Raw genomic sequence first — 27,184 nt, 5'->3', positions numbered from 1 at the left:
CAATGTCAGAAGTAGCAATATGTATGGGAAGTTATAGCTAAGAGCTATTTAGAGGAGAAAGTATTTAAAATTTGTGTCAATAGGGGCTGGCCCCGTGGCCGAGTGGTTAAGTCTGTGGACTCTGCTGCAGGCGGCCCAGTGTTTCGTTGGTTCGAATCCTGGGCACGGACATGGCACTGCTCATCAAACCACGCTGAGGCAGCGTCCCACATGCTACAACTAGAAGGACCCACAACGAAGAATATACAGCTATGTATTGGGGGGCTTTGGGGAGAAAAAGGAAAAAATAAAATCTTAAAAAAAAAAATAGCTTCCTAAAAAAAAAAAAAAAAAAAAAAATTTGTGTCAATACAGTGCTGTCCAGAGTAGCTATCTCTGTAATAACAACAGAAGTGTTCTTGTTTGTTTGAACTTTTTAGGCTCCATATAATTAATTTAAACATGAGAGAGCAAGTGTGTATTTTTTTTTTTTTAAGAAAAGTACTGCTTACCTTCCTGAAAGAGCACATGTATTTTCAAAGGCTTTCACTCCCTTCCTAGGAATGAGCAGCTGTAGCCAGGAAGCACACGAAATAAGAAACAGCGCCAGTGGCAGGAGGCTTAGATTAAAGCTTAAGGAAATTCCCAAGATGATGTTTTTAAAGGGCATTTGAAGGGCACAGACCAGGTAGAAAACAAAATATAGGTTTACTTCAATGGAAACAATTCTCCATTTCATTTTCTCCCAATAGTCTTCTAGTTCAAAGAGAGATAAAATCATATTCATGGAAAATTGATGGATAAGCAATGATTTAAAAAAAAAAGAATCTAGAAACCCGAGTCCTATCTCCAGTGTATATTTATTGGATGATCTAAGTTTGGCACACACATCTTTCACATCACTTTCTCTCTCTGCAAATACGCACAGCCATTCCTGTTCCCTCCCACACACTGATGCTTCGAAGATAGATGAGACAACGTTTGTAGTTTCACGGAGGAAAGATGTGAGGTATACTAAAAATACTACTATTTCAAACTCCTTCCTTTCCTTGGAAATGTATAGTAATATTACATGTATACAGTCTTAGTGAAGAGTCAAATTTTCCACAGAAGTGATTGTTTTTTAGAAAATAGATACTTATCCCATTAAAGGTTTCTTTTAAAATTTTTCTTTTAAAATTTTTAACCATTTTTTCAGATTTAACAATTTGAACTTGTTGATTTTTTTCTTTAAATTAATATTTATTGAATGCTTACTACCTGCAATGTATTTTAATTGGATTCTTTCCTTCTGGTTAAATAAAACATATTTTACCTTTTATTAATGGGTCTTTAAAGACATCAATATATGAAAAGGGGATTTTAGTTTGCTTCAAGCACAGTCTCAGCCGACATCACAAAGCTGCTAATGCATTTTCCGGCTGCAGAAATATAAGCCCTAGACGTAAGTTAAGGGAACTACTAGTTGTTCCACACTGATCCAGACAAACCTGGAGTGAGTTCCAGATGCACAGTTTAAGAGTAGCATTGACAAACTGTGGTATATCTGAAAAGGGGTGATTAAGATGGTAAAAGCTTGAAAATCATGTTATGTGGGCAATTAAACAAACACCTGGAGAGGAGTGTAGTGAAGAGGAGCAATAGAACCTGACTTCAAATCTTCCAAGACCTATCAGAAAAGAAATTGACCTAGTCTGTACAATTGCATATGACTAAACTATAATAGAGGTAGAATTTTACAGAGAGATGTCACAGTGAAATAAAATAGTACCAAAAATAAAAAGGACTGCTTTTGAGGCTTCTGCTTACTGAAATTTCTAGAACAGAAACTAGATGACCATTGGACAGAGATTTTGTGCAGAAGGTTCCTGATGGGGTGAGAAGTTGGGCTCAAGGATGCCTAAGTTTCCTTCTGATGCCAAATCGCCTATGATCCACTAGGGACCCACTTATTGTACTAAGTTATAATCAAGTGACATCTTTATAGTCTTTCAGTGCTTTGCCTCTGTACTAAAAGGCCTCAGAATCCTGGGGGTTTTTGTCCTTATGGATACTTTTTGTAGTTTTCCTCTCCACCTTATTGCCAGGGTGCCTCACCTCATTCATTGTTCTAGTGGCAGCCTGCTCTATTCCAATTTGTTAGTTGTAATATGGTGTGGTCTGAAAGTGCATAACCAAATTTATTAAGATTGCATGAATAATCTAAGTGAAGACATGAAGAGCTCTCCATGAATAAGGTCTTTGGTGCACGGACTCTTTGCCATCTCTTTTCGTTCTTAAAGGCCGTTTTAGCTTTCTTCCAAGTTCTCAAAAGTATTTTACATTTAATTTGTCAATTATATGGCTTCTGGAAACTTCTTATGGAAATTCCATAGGTTTGCTGAGCTTCCTACTAATTCATAAAATTTTTAAAAATTCTGAATCTGTTACTGAAATTTTCAAAAGCGCTTAATTATTGGCAGTGAGATTCTTATCACTGAGCAAGATTTTCCTTATGTAGATAAACTTTTCCTGAATAGCTTCTTCAAAATAAAAATAGAATTTATAACTAAATTAGACTATCTAACCAAATGAAATTGATTAGAATACTAATTACTTTTCTCTCCTGAGCTACTTCATATAAAATATTGGTGTGAAGGTACAGATTCCTTTAGAATATGGGGAATCATTCTGATTTCACTGGTTTTCTTCTTAATCCCTGTTCTTAGTATATAAAAATAGTTTTAATGTAACTCTATCAAAAACATTTAATGAAAATTTACTATGTTCCTAGCAGGTGTTCTCAGTTAAGAATATATATTGAAATATATATTGAAGAATATAAGAATGTTTTGTATAGCCTAAGTATAAAAGATGCTTTACCATTAAGGAAGTTACTGTCTTGTTAAAAGAAACAAGAACCAGCTATAGAGCAATCAAGGAAGTATACTATCCAGGCAGGATTGATGCAAATAGCAAATGCTTTTGAAATTTGTAATGAGAAATGGGGTAGTTCTGCCTCAATATAGTAGCCTGAGAAGTTAATAATAAATGTGCATTTTCTTTCTTCCTTTTTTTAAAATTTGCTGTGGCTATTGTTAATATTAGTGCTAAAAGGCTTTAACTGTTATAATTTCCTATCATCGATTTGGTAAAAAGAATAATTTGAAGAGGTGTTTCAGTGACTCCATCAGTAGCATATCTATAAGATAGCAAGAAAGCCCCAACATTGCCAATATTTGAAAACTCAAAGGGTTTATTTTCTAAAGTGTTACGTGAAATGCTGTCCTATACCTTTTGCCACTTCCCAGTGTTGGCCAGAAGAGTAATTTTAATGTTTCCCAAACGGATGATGCTGACCTCACCCCAGTTCCTCCTGAGAGATAAATACTTCTTACACATCCCCAGCAGGGTCATTATAAATAATACCTACATGTGCCCCAAAGCTCTGAATTATCATCATCAGGAACACACACAACCGCACCGTATCTGTAAAGTAGTTAATTTTCTGGAAAATATTCAAAGCCTCAAAATGAACACTGCAATAAAAAATTGCTTTCTACTTAACTTTTGCCTGTTTCCCGGGATGTGTACATAGAATTATATTCTCATAGAACTTGTAAAAGTCCCAGACTCGAGTGCTATTTAATCTTCCATAAACAGCAGCTCTGAGCAATCCTATCCACAATTAGCTACTTGTGGTTGCTATTAAATTGTTCCCCATAACTTATTTCACAACATTGTTGTTGCAGAGCACAACACACTCTACATGGAGAGGGCTTGGAAGGACCAAAGCGGTTCTCTTTGTCACGTCTCTGCCTCTAGACAAGGATGTTCTTAAACTGCCCACTAGCTAATCCTATGACCCTTTTCTTTTAGCACCTTGAGTTTGAATTAGGGAACACTTTTTACGTCAAAATGGATACACCTCGGATAAAGTCAGCCTTGCTCGTTTAGCCGAGACGCCCTCCCCCGCCCCCCAAAGGCGGCAGAGCAGCAGCGAACGCGCTGAGCAGTTAGTGCACTCTCCGACGCCGGTGACCCCGGGCTGGACCGGAGGGGTCCTTCCTGGGGTCGCGAGGATCCTGGAGAAGGGGTGGCGGGGGTGGCGAAGGGAACGGGGAGGGCTTGTTTTGCTGGGGGATATGGGAAGTAGGCGCTAGCCTGTTTCGCGGTTTTTAAAGCCCCTTGGCATGCCCTGACCTGATCAAGAGGGAGTCAACTGCTCTCTGGAATGTTCCGGGAGAAGGTGGGAGACTGCTTCCTAGAGAAGGCCTGTGGGTGCTGGAGGGCACTAGGGGGGTCACGCAGGGAGATGCAGGGCAAGCGCCTGGAGGGGTCCGAGGGAAGCTGGGGGCCGAGGTGACGGGCGCTCGCGGGGGTGAGGCGGGGGGACCAGCTGGCGGCGGGGCAGCGAGGGCGGCCGGTCGGGCAGGGTATCCCTCCCAGGCGGCGGCGGTGACCCGGCCGCGCGGGCTGCACCGCCCGGGCTGTCAAGCGAGCGCGGGGGGCGGGCGGGAGGAAGGGGTGGAGGTGCGAGGGGCGGAGGGCTGGCACCGGAGCGCCGCGGTGTCGGTGCAATAAAAATGCATCCCATGGAACTGCCCATGGAGAAGGACGGGACCGAGACGCAGCAGCCGGAGGAGGTGGTAAAAGCGGAGGAGGACGCCCAGGAGGCGGCGGCGGCGGCGGCGGCGGCCGGGAAGTGAAAGGTCTCGCAAAGTTCAGTGGCTGCTGCGGGCGCTGAGCCCCGGGCTAGCGGCGGCCGAGCCCGCAAGACCGCTCCGCGGGGCAGCGCGGCCAGGCCGGCTATGGTCCTGGGGCTCCCGCCGCCCCCGAGGTGCCCGGGCCCCTCCAGGCCGGTGCGCGAGGGTCACCCCACCGCCCGGCGCAGCCCCGGCCCGCGGCTCCCAGCCGCTGGCGCCCACTGACCGAGCCGGGCGCTCCAGCAGGAGGAAGAGATAGAGAGCCCCGGTTCCTCCCGAGAGCGGTTGGCGCTTCATCCCGCGGCCGAGAGGGCTCGGCTCCCTCCCGCACCCGCCTGGCCCGGCTCCTCCCGGCTCCTCCCGGCCATGGGGAGCTGCGCGCGGCTGCTGCTGCTCTGGGGCTGCTCCGCGGTGGCCGCAGGTGGGTGGTGACGCTGCCGGGCCCCCACCCCCCTTCCCTCGCTCCTTCTGTTCCCCACCTCGGGACTCGGGGGTGTAGGGGAGTGCGGGCTGGGAGCGCCGAGCTCAGCTCCCGAGGATGAAATGAGTGGCCATGTTCCGCCTCCTTTCCCCGAGTCTCCGCAGTTAAAAATACTATTGATTTTTTTGCAACTGCGATACACATGCCCTTGGATAACCTGATATCCTGGGTGCGCCCTGCCGGAGATACCGCGACCTTGGTTTCTTTCTCGGTTTGGGCTTGTAAAAAACTGCCTTTCCACTTTGTGAGGGAACAAAGGACCAAGCTCGCCATCCCCCGGCACTTCATGGCCTGAGGAATGATGGGGAGGGGTGGCCCAGCGACCCTAGGCGCGCGTGGGCCGGGGCCGCTGTCTCGTTGAGAGCGATCGCCGTCGTTCCCGACCTCATGCTGGGTACTAGGACCCAGGTAGGGACACCTGGGAGGGGGTGAGTGCTCTCGCACCCGGGCAGTGCCTGAACGCAGTGAGACCCCGGGCCAGGACGATAGGTGGTGATCACGCTGGGCTGCACGGAGTTGGCTGACCGCCCCTGGGGAATTGGTACCCTGGCCGAGGCTCCGCGGGAGGTCGGAGGCGGGTCTGCTCCCTGTCTCGGTAACTGGACAACCGGCAGAGGCGTCGTCAGATGCGCTCTCCCTCCCACTTCCATCCTGGCTTTCTTGGGCTGCCCTTGGCCACCCGTTTCTAGCTCGCCTCGCCGTTTCTAAATTCGGGAGCCCCTTCTGCTCCTCTCCCTGCCTCCTGCGGGTCACCTGGTTTCCAGTTAGGCGTTAGTGCAGCTCAGTGTGTGAGGGGGAAAGAAAGTGAGGGACTCTGTGACCATCCGTTCTCTCAAACTCTCTCCCTTGCTCCAGAAAGAGGAGTGCGGGCTGGAGAGACAGACTGGTGGATAGAGAGCGTTGGCACACTCCTCCCTTCCCTCCGGCTTCTTCCACTCAGCGTGCAGAGACGCTGGCGCGAAGTAAAAGCCATGGTTTAGAATCTACATCCCAAACCAGTCAGAGTCGTAGGAGCATCCTTGCCATCCTTGGAATGGCTACTTCTTCAGGGATCTCCAAGTATTTTGTCCACCAGTTATTTGCCTGACTCCAATCTTTATGGACTTAATTAGTTCTAGGGCATTGGAAATTATTCATTACTTTCCCAAAGGAGCTATTGCAGGTCGAAGATTTTGCTTTAATTCTTTCTACTTTATGCACCTCTGTGCGCTGATACATGCTCCCCCAACCACAAAGTGAACTTTAATAAACCTTGCCCTTTTCAAACCATATTATGGCAAAAACATGCAAGCAATCAAGAGGTTGTAAATAAATATCACAAGGCAAGTGTCTAAGTCAAAAATACTTGTACAGGCAGTATATGATTTTCCCCCGAAATGCTTTACGGGTGAGTCATAGCACACTGTGTGTTTGGGTGATCTTGGCCACAAGCAACTGTTGCCCCAGCTAATCAGAACAGAGTCCAGGAGTAATGCAGAGTTGAATTTGACATTTAAAAAATATGTCTACAGAAGCCCTTTCTTTTAATTGCAAAGGCTATGTGGGGCTGGTGATTGTCAGTCAGTGTGTGAAATGTCACTGTTTTCGTGTAAGCTGTCATTTGGCTTCTCCAACAGGACAGTGATAACAGTTCAGAGGTGCTCCCCCTTAAGAAGCAGAAACGTTCACTTAGCCAGAATTTGGGGTTTGACTTCCTTTTCCTTCTTTCCCTCTCTGTTTTAACTTTTAAAATAGATGATTTCGCTTAAGGTATTCATAATTAAAATGACAAACCCAAATTAAAGGATTATAATATTGTCAAGATGTTAATAAGTGGATAATGTTTATTATTCTAAGTAATTTTAAAACATTCGAGTCTGTTGGACCTTTGTCTGGATGGAAGTGTGTGTTTCTTTAAGAAGGTGTTTTAGTTCACAGATAATGTTTAAAGGTGCTATTAGTGGCTGCCAGACTTTAAACATTTCTCCTGTTAAGCGAACAGGTAACTACTGTATAACCTGTCATAGGTAGAAGCACTCCAGGGGCAGAGAGCAAGTCAAATAAGCTTTGCTGCCATTTGGCAGTTTAGGGAGGGTTTTTTTGTTATGTTTACTTAAAATTAAAAATAGATGTTGCGCATCTGAGCTCCCATTATCTCTAACTTTGCCTCCCTAAATGAGATCCTGTTGTATATTGATTAAATATCTCATATTGCTTTTCCTAGGGAACTTGTCCCTTCATCTTTTTGGCTTAAAAATATAATAGAATTCTACATTTCCTCCTTAATGCATTCTCATAAACATGTTCAATAATGCTAAGAATTCCAATTATACTTGATAGACTAAACTGAGTAATGTTAAAAACATTATTGTTTTTTGGTAGTATTTAAGTTGTGACTTCAAAACAAGTATATTTCAAATATAGAATGTTTAGAAAGCCAAGTACTTGAAAAGGTTGAGGTGCACTATCTTTATCCCCATGTTTCCATTTTCCTTCCTCTCGCCCTTTACCTGAAGTGATTGTATTTTCTGTTATGTGAATTTTATATCTGAACGTGAAGTGCACACACACACATGCACACTCACACACTTGGATCCACAAATGCAGTATAAATGCAGAATCATATTTATGCTCCAATTTAGTAGAATTTCCTCTTTACGGAAAGTCTCAAACTCTTTGGGGATAACTTGACTGTTGGAGATAGCCTAAGTGGATGGAAGAGCTTTCCAGATGGGTTTGTCTTGAATAACATATGCTTCCCCTTCTCTAGGACTGAGTGGAGTAGCTGGAGTGAGTTCCCGCTGTGAAAAAGCCTGCAACCCTCGGATGGGAAATTTGGCTTTAGGGAGAAAACTCTGGGCAGACACCACCTGTGGTCAGAACGCCACTGAACTGTACTGCTTCTTTAGTGAGAACACTGATCTGACTTGTCGGCAGCCCAAATGTGACAAATGCAATGCTGCCCAGCCTCACCTGGCTCACCTGCCAGCTGCCATGGCAGACTCGTCCTTCAGGTTTCCTCGCACATGGTGGCAGTCTGCTGAGGATGTGCACAGAGAAAAGATCCAATTAGACCTGGAAGCTGAATTCTACTTCACTCATCTAATTATGGTGTTCAAGTCCCCCAGGCCGGCAGCCATGGTCCTGGACCGGTCCCAGGACTTTGGGAAGACATGGAAGCCTTACAAGTACTTTGCAACTAACTGCTCTGCTACATTTGGCCTGGAAGATGATGTTGTCAAGAAGGGAGCTATTTGCACTTCTAGATACTCCAGTCCTTTTCCGTGCACTGGAGGAGAGGTAAGGGCACACGCTTAACTCTACACTGTAAGTAAGGTAGAAAAATGCTACCAGCCCACATTTTTTTTAAAGCATGAAAGTATACTTGTAGCAACATGAATGAAATTAGAATTTTTCATGAGCTTTATTTGTCATAAATTATTTCTCACCCTTAGACATGGATGTGTAGTCATTTTCAAGCCAGTTGCCCACTGGCTAGGTTTAACTCAGAATTCTTAGATTTTAATTTTGTTTTCATTGTAAGAAAGAGTAGACACACAGCATCATCACTTCACCTTAGAGATTTAAAAGGGACTACTTACTGTGCTTCTGAAGAGGCGAGAGTTACTGAGACAGCCTGTTCCTGGAGCCCATGTTGATATCTTCCTGAAACTGTTAACATAAATAGGAAGTAAATAAAAATAAAGCCAAGGGAGAAAAAAACCTGTTTGTCAGAAGAGTACTTTTATATAACGGTGGGGTTTTATTGTTAGGATTATGAGAGTGCGTAACAAACAAGTGAAGGTAGTTTCTTTTAAGATACAAGAGTTGCTTTTGGACCCACAGATACATCGGTTCCAGCTTAGGGATTTTGGTCCTACCTGGGCCCAAGACCATCTCAATTTCATTCTGCAAAACAACCTCCTTAGCTGCTAGGCCAATTTCTGTGTGGCGTGTTTTCACTTTGTTTCATATTTCCCCTCCCCTAAGGAAGAAAAGGTCTTTTTAACTTATACAGACATACCTAGAAAGTTGTCTTGCCCCCAGATATATGAAAACATTCAGAGAAAACTGGGTGAGAGCAGATTAAGAGAATAAAATACCTTCAACATGTAGATCAAGAAATATAGATTAAAAAAAAAAAAGAGAGGAGAGAGTATAATCTTTCTAATTCTGGTACATGTCACGAACACACAGACTAGATAAGTGTTTCTCAGCTAGGGGTGATTTTGCCTATTCCTGCCCCCCCCCCCCAACACCCCCCCCCCCTCGCCCTAGGAAACATGTGGCAATGTCTGAAGACATTTTTCCTGGGTGGAGGCCAGGGATGCTGCCAAACCTCCTACAGTACACAAGACAGCACCCCTCCCATTCCCAACAAAGAATTATTAGCCCCAAATGTCAACAGTACCAAGGCTGAGAAAAGCCTGCACTACGTGTTAGGCATGCGTCCAATGCATGTAGGCTAATGGCTGCAGAGACTAAGGTAAGCACTTTTCTAGCAGCCATTTAGATTACTATTCACAGACTTCCTAGATGGTTGCATTTAGTAAACATCTGCTGAGCCTCTACCATGTGTCAGGCACTGTACTCAGTGCTGCCAATTCTGCCTTTGGTTTGGAGGGAGGAGTGCTGATGAAAAGGCTGGTTTGGGAACGTCTTCCCCCGGGGCCACAGACGCATTTGGACATTTGCCATATCATCCGACTACTTCTTCGGTGTGCACTCTGCAGACCAGGAACAGTGCTGCTGGCATCGGAACCGAGTAGGATGTGGCACAGCAGCACACGAGACTGTTTTCCATTCTTCTTCACAGTCCCTAAAGTTGGCTTAATATTATAAACCCGTGTGCACCCTGTCATGATGGACAATTTTAAAGATACCAGGACAGGAAAGAGACAGATAAGTTAGACTCATTGTTTTCCTATGTGGAGAACACTTTGTGTTGCAAACAAATGAATGGCTTGAACTCTCAAATTGCTTTGGAATTGATCCACAGGCTCCTATCAGCTCCCTACATCTCAGTGCTACTGGGCCATGTGTATCTCTGAAGTAGCAAAAACACAGTTTCGGTAACCAGATGGCAGGCATGCTTGCTTAGCAAACATCACATTGAATGTATTACAATGGCCCAGCAATTACTTAGAGATGACTAAAGCAACATTTATTTAACCTATAGTGGAAGCAAAATCTTGTTTTCTTTAACGCCAAACTACTTATTGTCGTCAATGCTTACATCAAATTTCAAGCAAATAGAGACTAAAATTTATGTCACAGTGTTATTTCAATGTACAGTCACCTTTTATATCCAGTTTTTAAACATTTTTTATGATAGTTATTATTTCAACGGAGATATTTCAATGGCAAGAAAAACACCAAGTGCCACCTAGTTCCTTCTAGAGCCTTATTTGCAAGTGTACATTAAACCATCATAGAATTTCTTCCCTTCAGAGGACAGATTTGGGAACAGATTTTTCACTCCTGAGTTAGAGTAGAAGAGAGTCTTCCTCAAAGATCAAGACCAGAGGAAGCCTCCCTGGAAATAATTATCACCTACCTCTCCTACATTGCTTTGGAATATAAATTTGTGCTGAGCTACGAGTTAATTTTGCAGTACAACTCTATGTCATCAATCTCCAAGTTTGGAAATTGATCAGAAAAACAAGCCAATTAATCTAGTGTCAAATCAATAGTCTCAAATTTCATTTATTGCTTATTTATATTATAAACCTGTAGCTTCCTCTGTTCCGTATAAGACTTCTTAGGACTTCTCTAGGTATTACCCTACTACTCAAGCTAACATAGATAGATCCCAGACTTAATTGGTTTCCATTATTCATTCTGAAATACTTCTTTGGGCTTGGAGAGCCCTGTGGCTTCATGTCTAAGAAATTAGAGACCTCCGTCTTCAGAGGTGAAGGCACCAGTCATCTAAAAGAGGACTTTCAACAGATAGGCCCGAAAATTACCCAGAAGAATACTTTTTAAATCAAAGTTAAATCTGCTACACAGAAACTTCCTAAACTGGTCAGCAGTTTCAACGAATGGCATATGGTTATCCTAAAATTTGTCTCTTTTACAAAAAGAGATTGAAGCTCAGAGGTAAAGCGACTTTCCCAGCAGCTTATGGTTAGTTATGTGACCGAGCCAGGATGAAATTACAACTCTTCTGACTCTAAGTCTAGTATTTGTTCCATAAAACTAGTCTCTCTGCATTAACGACCCCCAGGAACTGCTAGCAGAGAGATACATGCATGTCCCGGCCCACTCTTTCGTAACTGTTTGCTATTCCTGTGGATATGGCATGAAGGTAAAGAAGAATTTGCCAAACAGCTTTCTCCAGAGCAGGAACATCCTCTGAGGTGTCCATGATGTTCTGGGTGTAAAAGGTTCAATGGCCAAAGTAGGTTGGGAAACACTGACTGGGTTTAAAAGAATTAAACATTTATAGTTACATAAATATTCTCATTATGAGTCCTGTATCCCCAAGTGGGAAATATAGGATGTGACATTCCTAAACTTATTTGTCCATGGAACCCTCTTTTTGCAGAACTCCATTTACTATCCTTCAGAAGTCTAGAGATCCACTGAGCACAACTTGGGAAATGCTGGGGTAGAGGTGTTAAGTGTTCCCAAAATCCTGTTATAAGGCACAGACAGAGGGAGATGTTGTTCAAGGGGTACAAAGTTTCAGTGATACAATATGCATGAGTTCTGAAGATCTAACGTACAGCAATATAACATAGTTAACAATACTGTGTTGTATTCTTAAAATTTACTAAGAGGGTAGATCCTAAGTGTTCTTACCACGCACATCCCGTCCATCTGACGGGATGGATGTGTTAATTAGTTTGAATGTAGTGATTATTTCACAGTGCATATGTACATCAAATCATCAAATTGTATACCTTAAATATATACAATTCTTAATTTTCGAATATACCTCAATTTAAAAAAAGGTACAGACAGGCCTGGTACTTGGCATGGTTTGACATCAAGTCTCTCTGTCATTTGGGGGCTTAGTCTCCTATTTAGTTGGAGCAGTAGATAATAATAGCCTTGAAGCTAAAGGTGATAGGTTAATTAGACTTTTTCAGGATGCAAAGAAGCATCCTCAGATCACCTCTAGGCACAGAAAACATAGAGACATGGGGAGATGTAGCATGCCATTTCAAGTCCCACACAGTCAGGCCTCATGGAACTGGAATTCCAATGATCACTGTTTAGGAAACAGCATCGTTCCAGTGATCCCAAAGCAGCTCTAGAGTGATGTAGTTATCACCTCCTTGGAAGTGAGCATCACTTGCTCCCTGCTCTATTAATTCATTATTAAAAGAACTCTATTCAAAATTAGGCAGCAACCAACCAAACCTCCAAGGCATTATGAATATATAAACATTCGAAGGGAGGCAGCACTACAGGGAAGCCAAGAACAGAGGGAGTAGCAGGGTCTCAAATGAAGCACTAGGCAAGGATTGTTAAAAAAGGTAAGGATTGCATGTGTCTTATATGCCTCTGTATCCCAGCATTTACCACATCGCTTGGATCACAGTAAGCAATCAATAAATCTGTACTGAATGAATGAATGATGTGACAAGCAGGAGTAGGGTAGAAGAATATCCTTAAATGACACAGAAGGAGGAATGAATATAAGCCTTGAGTCGAGGATAAAGTTTAGAAACCTTGGTTAACCTGGAGAAGCTGAATTGGTAATAACATGAGATAAGTTGTGGTTGGGAAAAGGCCAGTAATGAATGATCCTCAATAATGTTCATTTGTCCATTTATTCGTCAAATAATTTTTGACCTATTATGTGTCTGATCCCGTTCCAGATGCTGGGGATATAGCAGTGAACTCAAGAGATAAAAATCCCTGTCCCCATGAAGCTTAGATACTGGCTGAAGGGTGGAGGGGAGGAGATAGAACAAATAATTGAGTAAAATATACAGTATGTCGGAGTGTGGTAAGCATTAAGGAGAAAATAAAACAGGGTAGGGGATGGGAAATGCTGGTGGGAAAGGGCTCGCTGTTTTTAAAACAGATTGAACGATTTGTGTTTGATGGAATAGGCAATAACAAAAATTCTGTTTCTGGCAAGTTTCCAATTAAGTGAACAAAATCTGTAATTAAGGATCTCATTTCTTTCCATCTGTGGATGTGGGAAAATGAAGTTCTGTATTAAGATGACAAACATTGGTAAAAATCCCTCTTGCCAGCGTTTCTTAGACTGAGAGCATTTGAAAAGGAACCTAAATGGAAAAACACATGACTGATGAGTAATCTGAAGCCTAAAGAGAGTTAAGTGACTTGTCTACAATTACTCAGCTGAAATCCGTATTTCCTGACTTCTAGCCCAGTGCTATTTCCACTATACTAGGTTGCAATTCCTTTGTGCCAAGCCAGGTAGTGTGGAAGATAAACAAAACTATATACATTCCTCTCCTTTGCAGTCCTTACAGACTACTGAGTAAAAGATTAAACATGATAATTTATGGACTGATTTATTAAATAATATGAGAGAGTGCCTGATTAATTCCCCAAATATGTTGTGCAGATAATATGCCTTTCAGGACCCAAGTATTTGTCTCTTTAGGCCATTGAAAGGATTCTGTTTCAATACCTTGTGATAAAGTCTGTATGCCGCAAGTGTACAGAAAATGATACATTACTTAATCAAGGTTTTATGGGTATTTACATTTATAATGTGCTAAGCAATATTTAGGACTTTTAAACTGAGAAGTTAAAATGAAGTCATCCACGAGTACGAATGCTTTCTAAACACTACTCTTTGGTTAGGTACCTGTTTTCTTCAATCATTGAAATCTACTCATACCTATTTTTGCAGAAGTGATAGTCACGAGTCGTGGTGGCATCTAGTATCTATTGGAGCCTTCTCATGTGCCAGGCATTTTGTAGAGTGTACCGCCTCCCTTACTCTCACAAGAACCCTGTTAGTTCGGTACCAGTATTAACCCCATTTTACAGACAAAGAAACTGAGACTTAGTGAGTCAAAGTAACTTAGTCAAATAAGTAATGAGCTAACCTGTGCCAGAGCCGGGATTATTAGCTTGCCTTAAAATTATATGATTGGGTTTCATTATAACTTCAAAATTTAAAAAAATGCTAAACTAAAACTAAATTGCTCTGGTAATTATTAGATATTGTATACAACTTACAGTTTGATAATTTGTAATATGGTTGCATGAACTTTGCATAATAACTTAATTTTTTTTTACGTTAGATAGAAAAATTATCTATAAGAAGGAAAAACTATTTGCCCTTAATGGTACCCAAGATCATTTAAGCTATATAGGACTGAGTATCACAATTCTTCAGTACCATTTAGCATACTTTTTATTTGATTGGTTTGGTTTTTGGGGGAAGGGATGTAATTTTCATCTATTTAGTAACTATTTTAAGTAACTTTTCCAACTAAGTTAGTCATCCAGTGTATTAAGTTTTGCTTTGTAACATAATCTAGCTATAATTTTGTTGAACTTCCTTGAAAATAAAATGTTGTATATATTTGTTTAGAGTGCTTCGATTATACACACCCTAGGGCTACTCCCTTCCTGGAGGGTGGAGCCAGAGAGTTATAACAGCATGTTTCAAAAAAAACCTTTAGTTTAAAGAAAACCCGCTGGGTGGTTATCAAATAAAATTATTTCAAGACGCTACATAAGAATTAGAACAAAGCCAGAGATGAAATCAATAAACTTCAATTTATTGATTTCAAGGGGTGTATTTTTCCTCCCAAAATACTTCCTTTCTAGCTATTAAAAAAAATCTGTTTAGCATCTGTTTGCTCTTCATTTGCTCAACTGGACGGTTTAACTTTGCCAATATTTGGCTAAAATATTCTGGAAACTTTGAGAAATCAGATTGTACAATGCTGAGTTAGTAATGAATGATTCACACTGAAAAATTAAGGCTGGACAATGAAGAGCCGATGAGGAGCAGGCGCTTGGAGGGCAGGTGCATCTGGGGATACAAGGCAGCTTCCTACCAAGGCATGGAGAACCCTATAAGCCAGAAGGGGGGAATTAGGGGTTTGGGGGCTCTGGAAGATGAGGAAAATGAATCATGCCAGAGAATGTGAAAGTTACTGCTTCTCATCGCTAATCAGAAGTGTCTGAAAACTCGGTGAATATAATCTCTCCATCTTTTGCACTCCCATGCACTCTATGTCACTTACATGTAACTATTAATATCACATCCCCTATCTCTTCTACTCCTATAGTGTTTGCTTCTTGAGGAACTTTGTCCCTTCTATCATTGTATATGCTCTGTGGCTCCCAGCCCACCCCCCGCCCCCACAACCTCTGCACCCAGCACAGATCCATACAAGGCATAAATGTCCAACATATAGTTGTTGAATTGAATTATATGAAAATAACTATGAAATAATAATACTGTCTATTAACTGTCTTGGATGTTACACATCTACTAAGTACTGATCCTTTCAAGGTAGTCATGATTCATTCATTCTTTCTACAAATATTTATAAAATGTCTCCAATGTGCCAGCCACTGTTTTAGCAGTAGGGGTACAGAGCAAAAAGTCAGAAATTCCTGCCCTTGAGCTTATGTTCTAAATGTAAGGTGCTAAACAAGATAAATAAATAAAATTTATAGAATGGTAGCTAGTGATGAGTGTAAAGAAAAAAATCAATCAGAAAGGGGGCTAGGAAGTGGGGAGGGGGTTTTAAATGTTTCAACAGAGCTCCCAGGGAAAGCCTCACTGAGACTTTTGAATAAGGACCTGAAGGAAAGAAGTGAGTGGTGGGCTTATCTAGGGAAAGAGCAAAGGCCCTGAGGAAGTCTGCCTGGTGCTCTGAGGACAGGGAGGAGGCTGGTGCTGAAGTGGAGGGGTCGAGGTGAGGTCAGAGGTCTGAAAGATAATGGGAGGTGCGGGAGATTATGAGAGGCCTCGTAAGTAGATGCCCAGGATAGCCCAAATTTACATCTAGATCACGTAAACCCTGTTAATTGTTTTTAGTATCCCCTTTCACTTTCAAAGAGAGGGTCCCAATTTGGACTGTAAGTTATTATTATAAGGTCATTGGTTTTTACTCTGAATGATATTGGAAGTCGTTGGAGGTTTTAAGCAGAGGCGGCAATATGATCAATTTATTTTTAATAGGATCACTGTGGCTTGTGTGTTAAGAAAAGACCAAAGCAGGAAGGAGGGAGGCCAGCTAGAATACTATTGCAATAATTCAGGCTAGATCTGCTGGTGCATGGACAGAGGGTAACTGTGGAAATGAGAAAAAGTGGTTGAGTTCTGGATCTATTTTATGGATAGAACCAACAGCATTTGCTGACGGGTTGAATGAGAGACAAAAGTAAGGATGTTTTTAGCCTGAGCACCTGGAAGGATGGAGGAGCCATTTATTGACGTGGAAAGGCTCTAGGGGGAGCAGATTTGGAGAGGAATGCCAGGAGCTCATTTCTGAACACATTAATTGCCTATGAGACATCCACGCAAAGATACTGAGTAGGCAGCTGGATCTGTGAATCTAGAGTTCAGAGGAGAGGTCTGGACTAAATATATAATTTGAGAGTCATCAGTGTAGAGATGATATTTAAAGCCATGAAACTGGATGAGATCATCAAGGGAGTGGGTGTGGATAGAAAAGAAGAAGGTGTAAGAACTGAACCAAAGGGAGGATCAAACTTAGTCCATTGATGCTGCCATTACCAAAAACACTTTTGCAACTGCCAAGGCTTATATGAAAATCAGTCTCACCAGTCTCTGGGGCCAGTGTTTGTTTAAGCAACAACATGAATTGGATAACATTGACTTACCGTGGTCAGAACAGCAGGTACAAATTCTAAAATGACAGCTGAGAGGGAAGGCATGAGAGCTGCAACTTCAGGTTTTCAAAAGATGAACCAAAACAAAGGGAGAAGGGAAAGCACCGATTGAATCACAAATGATAATGGAAAAGGGAGAGGGAACAGTGTTGAAGGAGAAAGATACCTTTGAAAATACCATGCTGAAAGAGAAATGTTGATTTTAGGGGTCTTCAGATTTTAAAGGCCTCATATTCCATTTCATCTTGACTTATCCAACTTTTCCTCCTTTTTTGACTCGAAATTCCGGCTATGGGAGCAATTTTTTGGAATTTTGCAAAAAAAAAAAAATCGTTTTTTGAATGCCCCTAGGCCATCACAGCATTGGAAATGAAATAAAACTATAGCATTGTACACATTTTTTCTGCTTAATATGCTGTGAAATTTGATTTGCAGAATGCGATGGAGAGCAGCTACCTAAGGCATGGGAGCTGTACAGTTAATCCCGTTTAAGTAAAGGAGTTTACATTTTCACAATTTCAAAAAACGTGTTATTAATGTTTTGAGTAATGTTTACTGCATTAACGTTTAATTGTTCTGTTAAGGAAGAGAAGAGAAAACTAACATTTAGAGATAACAGTAGAATGTGCCAGTTTCTGTGCTGGGCATTTTGCATACATCTCACTTTATCTCTAAGAAAGAAACGCTTTTCCTGGATAGTTTGTCTTGTTAACATACAAACAAAAACAAAACATCAATCCTGGGGCCAGCCCAGTGGCATAGTGGTTAGGTTTACACACTCTGCTTCGGCAGCCCAGGGTTTGTGGGTTCAGATCCTGTGCGCAGACCTACACACTGCTCATCAAGCCATGGTGTGGTGGCATCCCACATATAAAATAGAGGAAGATGGGCACAGATGTTAGTTCAGGGCCACTCTTCCTCACCAAAAAAAAACCTCTCAAAAAACCCCCATAAATCCTCTTTCTTTGTCATATTTCTCTTCTCTTCCTAGCCTTCCTGCACCTGATAGGGGAGCAGAAGTCATTCCAGGCATCAGCTGTGTTTGCTGATGTTACTCTACACTTCATAATTACAGTTCCTAACACACAAAAAGAATATTCAAATGCTTTCTACATGACATCATGTTCATTTGTGCTAAGACTGTATCTTTTGGCTGCTACTGAAAAAGACTTCTACATTTAAAATCAAATTGAAGAGAGAAAATGTAATCACTCTCGTATTCTGTTTTATCTTCATTGAGTTATTGTTTCTTTTCATTTCAGCCAATCTGACCCTTCTGAGATCTATGAGGTTTTCCATCAATTCCTCTTGTAATCGATGCCTACAATTCTCTCATATCCTATGTCCCAATAAATAACTCCTGACCCCACCCTCACTTCCAAATAAAAGGCAAGGTCAATGGAGGACATGTCAAACCAACCATCTATTGGAAGAGCCAGGCACCTCATTCTCCAGGAACCCTCATCCTTGTGGTTTCCCATCCCAACACATCCAAAGGGGTGCAACACTCATCCTTTTGTAACAATAGCTCCCTCTCTAATGACACTAAAAGTTCAGAAGAATGTAGGCCAACTAGGGGATCCTTTCTCGGGGAGGGGGAATAGTGAGGAGGTATAGTTTGCAAAAACGAAAAACAAAAACAAGGTGATGGTCAACTCTTCCTCCCAAACACTCTAGCTCCTTTTCTTCCCGTGTGCTCTATCGATTCCTACTTGTTATTTCTGGCCGTTTTTTCTTTCAAATTGTCATTTGTTTTCTCCAAGCATCTAGTCATGTCATGTTAAACCACTTCTTTTATTTCTTCTCTTGCCCCCAAAATACCTATTTGTCTGCAAAACTGGACGTGGTAGTAGCCTGCCCCCATAATTTTCTCTCTGGAATCTTCTATCAGTTCTCTCAACTCCATTGCCCTCTTGTCTTCCCATCACATCCCAGTTCTCGATCAATCCTACTGTTCACCTTCTTGCTCCATCAGCTAAACAGCTGAACTCAAATGGGAAATAAAAACACAATTGTACTGAGAGATGCTTCTACAAACTTATGTTTTCCAGTCTCAATCTGGCCCTCAAACTTCCCTGGAAATCCTTTTTTCTTCTTTCATTCCTGCAATGACTCTTTCAAAGTGTCTCTCCTCTCCCAGACCCCTCCTCATACCCGTTGATCACTCTTAGCCAAAGAGCTTGCCTCGTACCTCACTGAGAAAAGGAAAACCTACATGAATGACACCCCTGCCTAACCTAGAAAGGCCTATCAAGGCGAAAAGCTGAGGTCCATTCTCAGTTCCTTTCTCTTCAGCCTCAGTCATTCACCAGGTCCTAGAGTCTCTCTTAAGTACTTGTGCTTCTCTCCATCCCTATAGCTACCAACGGTGAGGCAATCTACCATCATTTTTCCTCCGTGTGCATTATTGCAATATTCTTCTGAGTGTTCGCTCTATTCTGTCTTGCTTGCTCCCCGAACTATTCACTATACCACCTCTGAAGGATCTTTATAAAATCCAAATGTCACTTCCCTGCTTAAAACTCTTCAGTGACTCCCCAGTTCCCTCATAACATAGTCCACATTCTTTAATGTGGCAGGCTAGGGCCTTTCTGAAAGGCTGCTGGCCTCATCTCTCATCACTGCCTCTTGCGTCCTAGCCTCCAGCTGTGTATGTTGAGCCACTTGGATTCCTCCAAGGTGCCATGATCTTTATCATCCTCTGACCCTTGCACACATGCTTCATTTTCCTGAGATGCTCCTCTCTTCTACTCCCCTCCCCCAGTCCTACCTCTCATTTCCTTAGCTAAGTTGTCACTCAGATATTTTTTGGATGGAAGGATGAATGGATGGAAGAATAGATAATGCCTACTTATCCTTAAGGAGTTTGCTTAAACTTCACCTCTTCCCCAAATTCCGCACTATTCATGTGCATCACACATGTGCATCCATAGCACGTGTTCACCTCTATCATCACATTTATCACATTGTTTCATGAGCGCCTGAAGGTAGTCCAGACCATACTTTGTACTAGTCTAGCACCTAACATGCTGCGTGACATATTAAATAGATATTTATCAAATAAATGAACTCTGAGGTATTATCGATTAATATTATCAATAACTCTTTATTGCTTTTTGTGGTTTAAAGCATTTTTACGGTAGAGTATCTGGTACACAGACACTAAACAGTCTGTTTCAGAGAATACTTGGTAAGTGTTTCATAAGTTAGCCATTTAGGATGACAGATCCTAAGGCAGACAGTTGATCTGTACAATTTCTAAACCAGGACAATGTCATAGGTTCTACCCCTTGGCAAACCCAAACCACAGGCTCTGTTCCTCATCTGTGAAGGCCTGGCACAAAGGGTTCCAGTTTAGATGGAAAGATATAAATCTCTCACCACTTCTTGGAAAACAGTGGAAGGTGCATGTAAAGGTTAACTTGTTTAGTTTTTCATCAGTGTCGTTGGAAGTGATTGGATAGGGGGCCTCAGGCTTCTGCTTCTGCAGTGTTTCCAGTTGGGCTTCTTTTCACAATGCTGTGTTGGGTACAAGGGTGTTTGTTTTGTGATTCTGGAAAGCAATCGCCTCGTGACACTGCCTCTGGATATACTTGCTCCGCTATTTGGTTCACCCGGGGAAACTGCCAAGCTTGTTACTCCCTCTACCTAAGAACTGCTATTTCAAGTAGGCCAAATCCAACTCACATGCATTTTTAGAGTTGGGAGGAGAAACTCGTTTTGAAGAAAGAGTTTTAAGTGTTATTTTCTTCGACCAAACAAACAAACAAAATAAAACTTGTGAGCTATGTCTCTTTCCTGTTACCTGAACTTCATTGTAGGACGTTCCTGCCTTGGAGGAGTTCCCAGTCTGAGTGGGACTTTTAAATTGGTGTCTTTTAAAGGATGAATAATAATTGAAAAGTGGAGAAGAGAATTTCATGGCAAAGTGCACATGTGTAAGGAAAATCAACTCTTGGAATGGTGGGAGAGATGGTATGGTGGGGAGTGGGGAAGAGAGAGGGATGGCAGAAGGTAAGGCTGGTCCTGGAGGCTCAGTTCAGGTTTTACAGGGTCTACTGTGCTGAGTATTTTGGACTTGATCCTGTGGGTAGGGGAAATCAATCAACAGTTCCTGTGGGTAGGGATAACATAATCAGAACCGTTTAAGAAAGGCAACTCAGGGAGCAGTGTGAAAGATTCTTGAGGAAAATTTATGAGAGTAAACTTAATAGTGATAAATATGAATTCTTCTTTTCAAAAATCAGCTGTACTAGCACCAGAGAGGTGTGACTTATCAGCTATTCATGTGAAAAAGACCTGAGGGTTTCAGTTGACTATAATCTCAATGTGAGTCAACAATATATCATGACTGCCAAAAAAGCTAACGCAATCTTCGGCTACGTTAACAGAAGAACAATGTTCCAAACAAAGAAGAGAATGGTCCTTCTGTTGTGTTCTCTACTCAAAGCATAGCTGGAATATTATGTTCAAGTCAAGATATTCCTATTTAGACAAAGCTGAGCAGAACTGGTGAGATCAGTTAGAAACCTCATTACATAATGAACAATTAACTTGGATATTTCGCCTATGAGAGAGGATTTATGGATGTTCAGGAATTGCTAGCATTCTTCAGATGTTTGAAGAGGGATTAAATGGACTCTGATGCTTTCAGAAGGCAAGATTATGACCAAAGAAAGACTTTCTTAAAAGCTGGATGTATCCAAAAGACAAAGTGAGCTCCCTTGAGCTTCTCATCCCATGAGATGTTTCAGCAAAGGCTGAATGATCCCCAGTGAGAGATGTTACAGAGAGGATTCATGCACAGGTTTAGAAGTTTGTCTCAAGACCCTTTAACATCTCATCCATCTCTGAATACACACAGATTATGCCATAGAGTGAGTAAATGCCTTAAGAACTTCCTTTACATCCAAACTCCTCCAATAGCAGAGGCCTTGGGTTTGGCACTGCTTAGCTAGTCATGCCAGTCTTCCTGCTAGCTAAGAGGAGCCCTCGATTTTGGTGTAATCTTTTTAGGGAGATCTCACTTCTTGCAAGGTGGGTGGTCCTTCTTCTTATTCATTGAACATAAGGAAGTTACTTAACTGTCAAAGAAAGGGCAGGCAGGGGAGAAAGAAATGAGTCCCTACTCTCTGAGTCTTTATTTTGTATTAATAGATGACATTTTATCTATAGTTTATAATAGTAGTAGATGCAACGTGGTAGTAAAAGTGTAGGAGTCCCATGTCTAGTCTGTCACCAGGTTCTCGTGGTTCCACCTCTAAGTTGGTTCTCACCTCCACTGTCACCACTTTAGTTCAAATTTCCTCACCTCACACTCAAACCTCTCAAGTAGCCTAAACAGCTCTCTCTTTAATTTAGGGGTCTTAAATTCTTCATTTGTAAATTGAACCAATGTGAAAAAGAGTAATATAAGGCATATATAAGTGTTTTATAAATGGTTAAGTACTACATACATGTTAATTATTATTAATGTAATTCGGTTACATTATTAGTGAAGTGGACTTTTGGGCCAGTTCATCCAGTCATTCAACCAGCAAATATTGGGGTGCTCACTATGTGTCTAGCACTAGCCCAGGCTCCAGCAATAGAGTAGTAAACAAACATAGACATAAAATGCATTCTAAAGCCCAGGCAACTAACTTACAAATAAATTTTTAGGACACAAACCGTTTGTAAGTTAGGGACTTCCTGTACTAGCATTGGTTAACTGTCAGCGTTTCCAAGAGCATCGAAGGTCTACGTATTTGCTTAGTGCCTTTGGACATTTAGTTAGAGAACAACATTAGTCTTGGTCACTTATAGTAGATAAAGTGAATATTAAGAAGTATATAATTTCTATTAAAGCAGTAGCCCCCTCGTATTCATAGACAGGCAAAATAGACTGGAAGGAATTACATTTAGAGAAAAATGAACAAATCAGATGTGTACAACGGACAATTCATGTCTCTTATTCCATATTTAGTTCTACGTATCTCTTGTGCCTCTACAAATTCTTTTTAAACAATATTATGAATGTCAAGTACAAGATAAGGAACTAAGTTTTAAAAGATATTTTTAGATGGCAGTGTTCTTATCAAAACTGAAAAAATGGTATCCACCTACACCTTGCTGGTATTTGAGAATCAAGGAGGAATTTCCAAGTGATCCTAGTAAGAGGTTGCTCTGTAGGGAAGTCAGTGAGCAGAGTTAGGTTCCTGGCCCTCATCTGGATTCTGTATTTGGACTCGCCTTTATTCTTTTGATAAGAATAGAAACTCTTCATGATTTTGTATGGCAGTTTTGTTGTTAAGATTAATGGTTTTTTAAAAATAATATGCTTGGAAAAGTCTCTCTTGAAGTCGTACTCAAGTTAGTTGAGGAGTTATAACATATTTAAAAGATTATCAGTTTGACATACTGTAACCAGAACTCGCACACACCCGTTTTCCAAGAACTTTATAAAACATGCACCAGGAACACATGGAAGGTCACGGCCAGGAATTCATGCATGTGTTATTTCTGCTCCTTTTTAGCTCTCCTTCTTTAAAGGCCCACTTGATAAAGCATTTAGCTCCTTCTGGATGGTCTAGCAGGCGCTATGAGTGTAACCAGGAGGATGTTACCTGTGGAGCTGGTCCCTGGTACTGTTGTCCTCTAAGGCCATTTTAATCTTCTGGTCAGTTTCCAGCCAGTCACTTTGATCACTTCAATTGCTTAGGAAGACTGGGGTGGTGGGGGAATGATTCTGTTTCACATGTAGCTACTGAATATTTAGACTGCTGTGGCCTCCCCCACACCCCACCCCTTTGTTACCTTAGCCTTACCTGCCGGTTTGCCTGTCAATTTAGTTGGCATGTAATCGGAAATACTATTTTTTCATGAACTAAATAATACAATGACGGATTCTATGGAAATATGCAGATACATCACGGCATTCTATTCAGATGTAGAAGTGACTCTTTCTTCCCCTTCCCCACCTCCCCAAATAATGACTATGGAGCTGCAATCTTGCCTCCCTGTTTTACCATGATGGAGATGAGTGCTCAGGAGGCTACATAAATAATGCTCTCATAGTGAATGCATTGTTTTCCTTTCATACCACTATCTCCACCCATCAAATCCATTTTTTCCTAAATAGCTATTTGAAAGTACTGTAAGTCTTTTAAAATCCGAATATTTCTTAGTTTTCAGACAAATCTTGAAATGCATTTGGATTAAAAAAAATAAAATGGGGAAAAGGAGTGTTCAGAAATAGAGGTTAGAGTTTGTTTGACATCTTAGAGGGGAAAATGTCTAGAAAATATTTTCATCATTGGCTTATGCATATAAATAAGACGGAGGTCATTTGCTACTCATCTAGAGTGGTAAATGGTCTAGGAACTCTGTGAAATGAGACACTGTAGATATTTTACCTGGAGAATGAAAGTTAAGTTGGTGGCTGCCCTTAAATATTTGAAGGACCTCCTTATTGGAGATAAAATAGGCTTTTTTGGGGTATAATTCCAAGACCAGAAGACAGATCCTAGCTTAACACAGAAGAACTTTTTTTTTGATAATTAGAATCATCAGAAAATGAAACATGCTGCCCAATGAGGGTATGAGATCCAGTAGAGGTTGGATGGTTATCAGCTATTCGAGAGGAACTTCCTGCATTGAGGAATTTTGGTTAAATGGCTTTATGTTCTCTTCTGATTTCTAAAAATATTTTGAGTTATTTTCTAACACCACTTTGACAGATCTCAATTTTCAAGAATTAAGGGACCACTGAAATCCTATGCATTATTAATTTTCTTATTCAGTTTTGTATCCAGAGTACCTAGCACAATGCCTGATGCAAAGTACCTCCTCAATAAGTAATGGTGGAATTAATAAATAAATGATTTTCATTAAAAAGCTTAATGTTACATAGACCTGGGATTTTAGCCTATATAATCATGGCTTTGTCATCACTTAGAAACAAAAATGACACTGATATAAGAGACACAGTTAGAATTTATATTAGCCAGGCTTGCAATCCATCCAGGTTGGACACATCTTTTTCTTATCTAAAATATAAGAAAGAAACGTTTTTATTTTATTTTATTTTATTTATTTTTTTTTTTTTGAGGAAGATTAGTCCTGAGCTAATGTCTGCTGCCAATCATCCTTTTTGCTGAGGAAGACTGGCCCTGAGCTAACATCCGTGCCCATCTTCCTCTGCTTTATATGTGGGACGCCTACCACAGTGTGGCTTGCCAAGCAACGCCTTGTCTGCACCCAGGATGCAAGCCAGCGAACCCAGTGCTGCCGAAGCGAACCTGTGCACTTAACTGCTGCGCCACCAGGCCGGCCCCAAGAAACATTTTTAGAATGAAATGAGATTTAATTTATTTCTCCTTGGAGATCAGAATTTCTATTGTGGGCTTTCTTGCTCTGTAAGCCCATTGGCTTAAACATCCTGAAAAATTCTGTAATTCCAGCTCTTCTCTATATGACCTCTGCTCTGGAGTAGAAGGAAACACAAAGTAATTTTATAGTATTTACTGTTTTCTGTCTTTATGAATCATATAAATTAGGTCACCAGTCTTTCAGTTGAACTGGTTGTACTTCACTACATGTAGGTCAAAGTAGAGAAAATAATATCCACTTTTTATTTTTAAGCCGATTACCAGCTTTTATTTCGTAAGTCTCTCCTTTAATTCAGCTTTCAGTTCTCTTCCTTAATTCATCTCTTGCAACTAATCCTTATATATCAGACTGGAACTTAATGGGAGAAGGTGTATGGGATTCATCTCTACTGGGGAAACTTTCCATGGTGTCGATTAATACCTATCTTCAAGGTCTCCTACGAGTGAAGGGCGAAGTGGCCCTGTGCTGCCTAATACAACTGTAATAGCAAATATTTGTCTGTGGTTTAGGGAAGGCTGGGAGGTTCTTTTGAAGTCTTTTTGTTTGGTAGCCAGGATCTCCCCACCAGCGTAACAGTGTTTAAAGTTAGATATTTTTTTTTAAACCTTAATCAGAACGTTTTGGTTGCTCCTGATTAAGTCTCCCAAACGAAAAGTTGAAAGCACACGCTGGGGTAAGTTTGCATTATGGAAATCCCCCGGTGCGCACACACAGCTTCAATGGGAAGCTAGTTTTAAAGTCAAACTAATTGCCAACTGTGGTTTTCTGTGGCACACAGTCAGGGAAAGTGTTTATTTTTAACATATATATATTTATATATATATACATGCATTTTTATCTGGAAGATTAATTGAGGGGATAAACAGAGGGGAATAAAACCATTTTAAAGCCTTTAATGTGAAAAAATGGCTAAAGCCTTTTGCCGCAATGGATGATTTTCCTGGCACTTGGTCTTGTCAGGGTTTAAGAGTTGTGTTACTCTTAAAGAGAGGGATAAAACAAAAAACTGTGTGTTTGTAGAAATGTATATATAGCTGGGTAGACATAGGATTCTTCTGGATGTTAACAAATGAGTGTTCATGGTTTATCTTTTTTCTAAAGTGACTAGGTTTTGTAAGTAAATTGAATGACTCTTTTAGTGCACTTCATTTAAAGGAATATCTTAATTGTCTTGTGGCATGAAAATTCACTTTTACTATATGCATAATTTTACATTCTGTATTAAAGTACCTTGATTACAATTAAGTGACTGAGGCATAGAAGTCCATAGCTCTGTTCTGATCACATGCAGTGATAGTGAAATCCTGGGAACCTTCCATTCAATAAGTGAAATATCCACCCAATGGATATGTTGTAATTTCATCCACTTTGAAGAAAACAAAAAAAAGAACACCTGCAACATTATAATTTCTGCTGTTAAATACTGAGTTTGCCTCCAAATACAACAAATTATATAGAAAGCAATTTCATTTGCAAGTTTCATTTGCTCAAGGGGAAAATCTCAGATAGAATCCTCTACCCTTTAGAGAGGAAGGGGAGCTGAGGTAGGGAAGAAATAAGAAAGCAAGAATAATTACATTTAAGTATTCAAACTGATTTCCTTAAAATCAGATAGGTTTTTCCTTTTGTCTCACTTCTGACACTCCAAAAGTTGCAACATTGTAAGTTATCAATTTGAAATGGGATTTCTGCTTCTGCTTGTGAAGGATTAAGTGCTATAAGAATTACCCTTCTGGGGCCAGACCGGTGGCACAGCGGTTAAGTTCGCACGTTCTGCTTTGGCGGCCTGCGGTTTGCTGGTTCGGATCCCGGATGCAGACATGTGTATTGCTTGTCAAGCCATGCTGTGGCAGGCATCCCACATATAAAGTAG

The 27,184-nt window shown here is 41.1% G+C and overlaps 2 protein-coding genes across 13 annotated transcripts in view; one reads left to right on the top strand and one right to left on the bottom strand.

The window, feature by feature from the left end:
• SNRPF (small nuclear ribonucleoprotein polypeptide F) overlaps nt 1–5,810 on the bottom strand; it is a 56,682-nt gene extending 50,872 nt beyond the window's left edge. The window contains exon 1 of the mRNA XM_070254517.1: nt 5,601–5,810. Coding sequence (XP_070110618.1) covers nt 5,601–5,795 — 195 coding nt within the window. The 5' untranslated portion in view covers nt 5,796–5,810. The remainder of the gene's footprint in view (nt 1–5,600) is intronic.
• Nucleotides 1–27,184, top strand: part of NTN4 (netrin 4) — a 170,207-nt gene that overhangs the window by 44,262 nt on the left and 98,761 nt on the right. For 6 of the 12 annotated variants that reach the window (XM_070254512.1, XM_023631829.2, XM_070254509.1 and 3 more), the window contains one exon: nt 7,895–8,424. In XM_070254512.1, coding sequence (XP_070110613.1) covers nt 7,951–8,424 — 474 coding nt within the window. In that variant the 5' untranslated portion in view covers nt 7,895–7,950. Of the gene's footprint in view, nt 1–3,939; nt 4,208–4,476; nt 5,086–7,894; nt 8,425–27,184 lie in introns of those variants that run through there. The other 6 variants (XM_023631826.2, XM_070254507.1, XM_023631838.2 and 3 more) reach the window with 5 other exon arrangements.

Source organism: Equus caballus, chromosome 28 (genome assembly GCF_041296265.1).
Source record: "Equus caballus isolate H_3958 breed thoroughbred chromosome 28, TB-T2T, whole genome shotgun sequence".
Lineage (NCBI taxonomy): Eukaryota > Metazoa > Chordata > Mammalia > Perissodactyla > Equidae > Equus > Equus caballus.
Note: the sequence above shows the minus strand (reverse complement) of the source record. Positions and strands in the feature narration are given on the sequence as shown.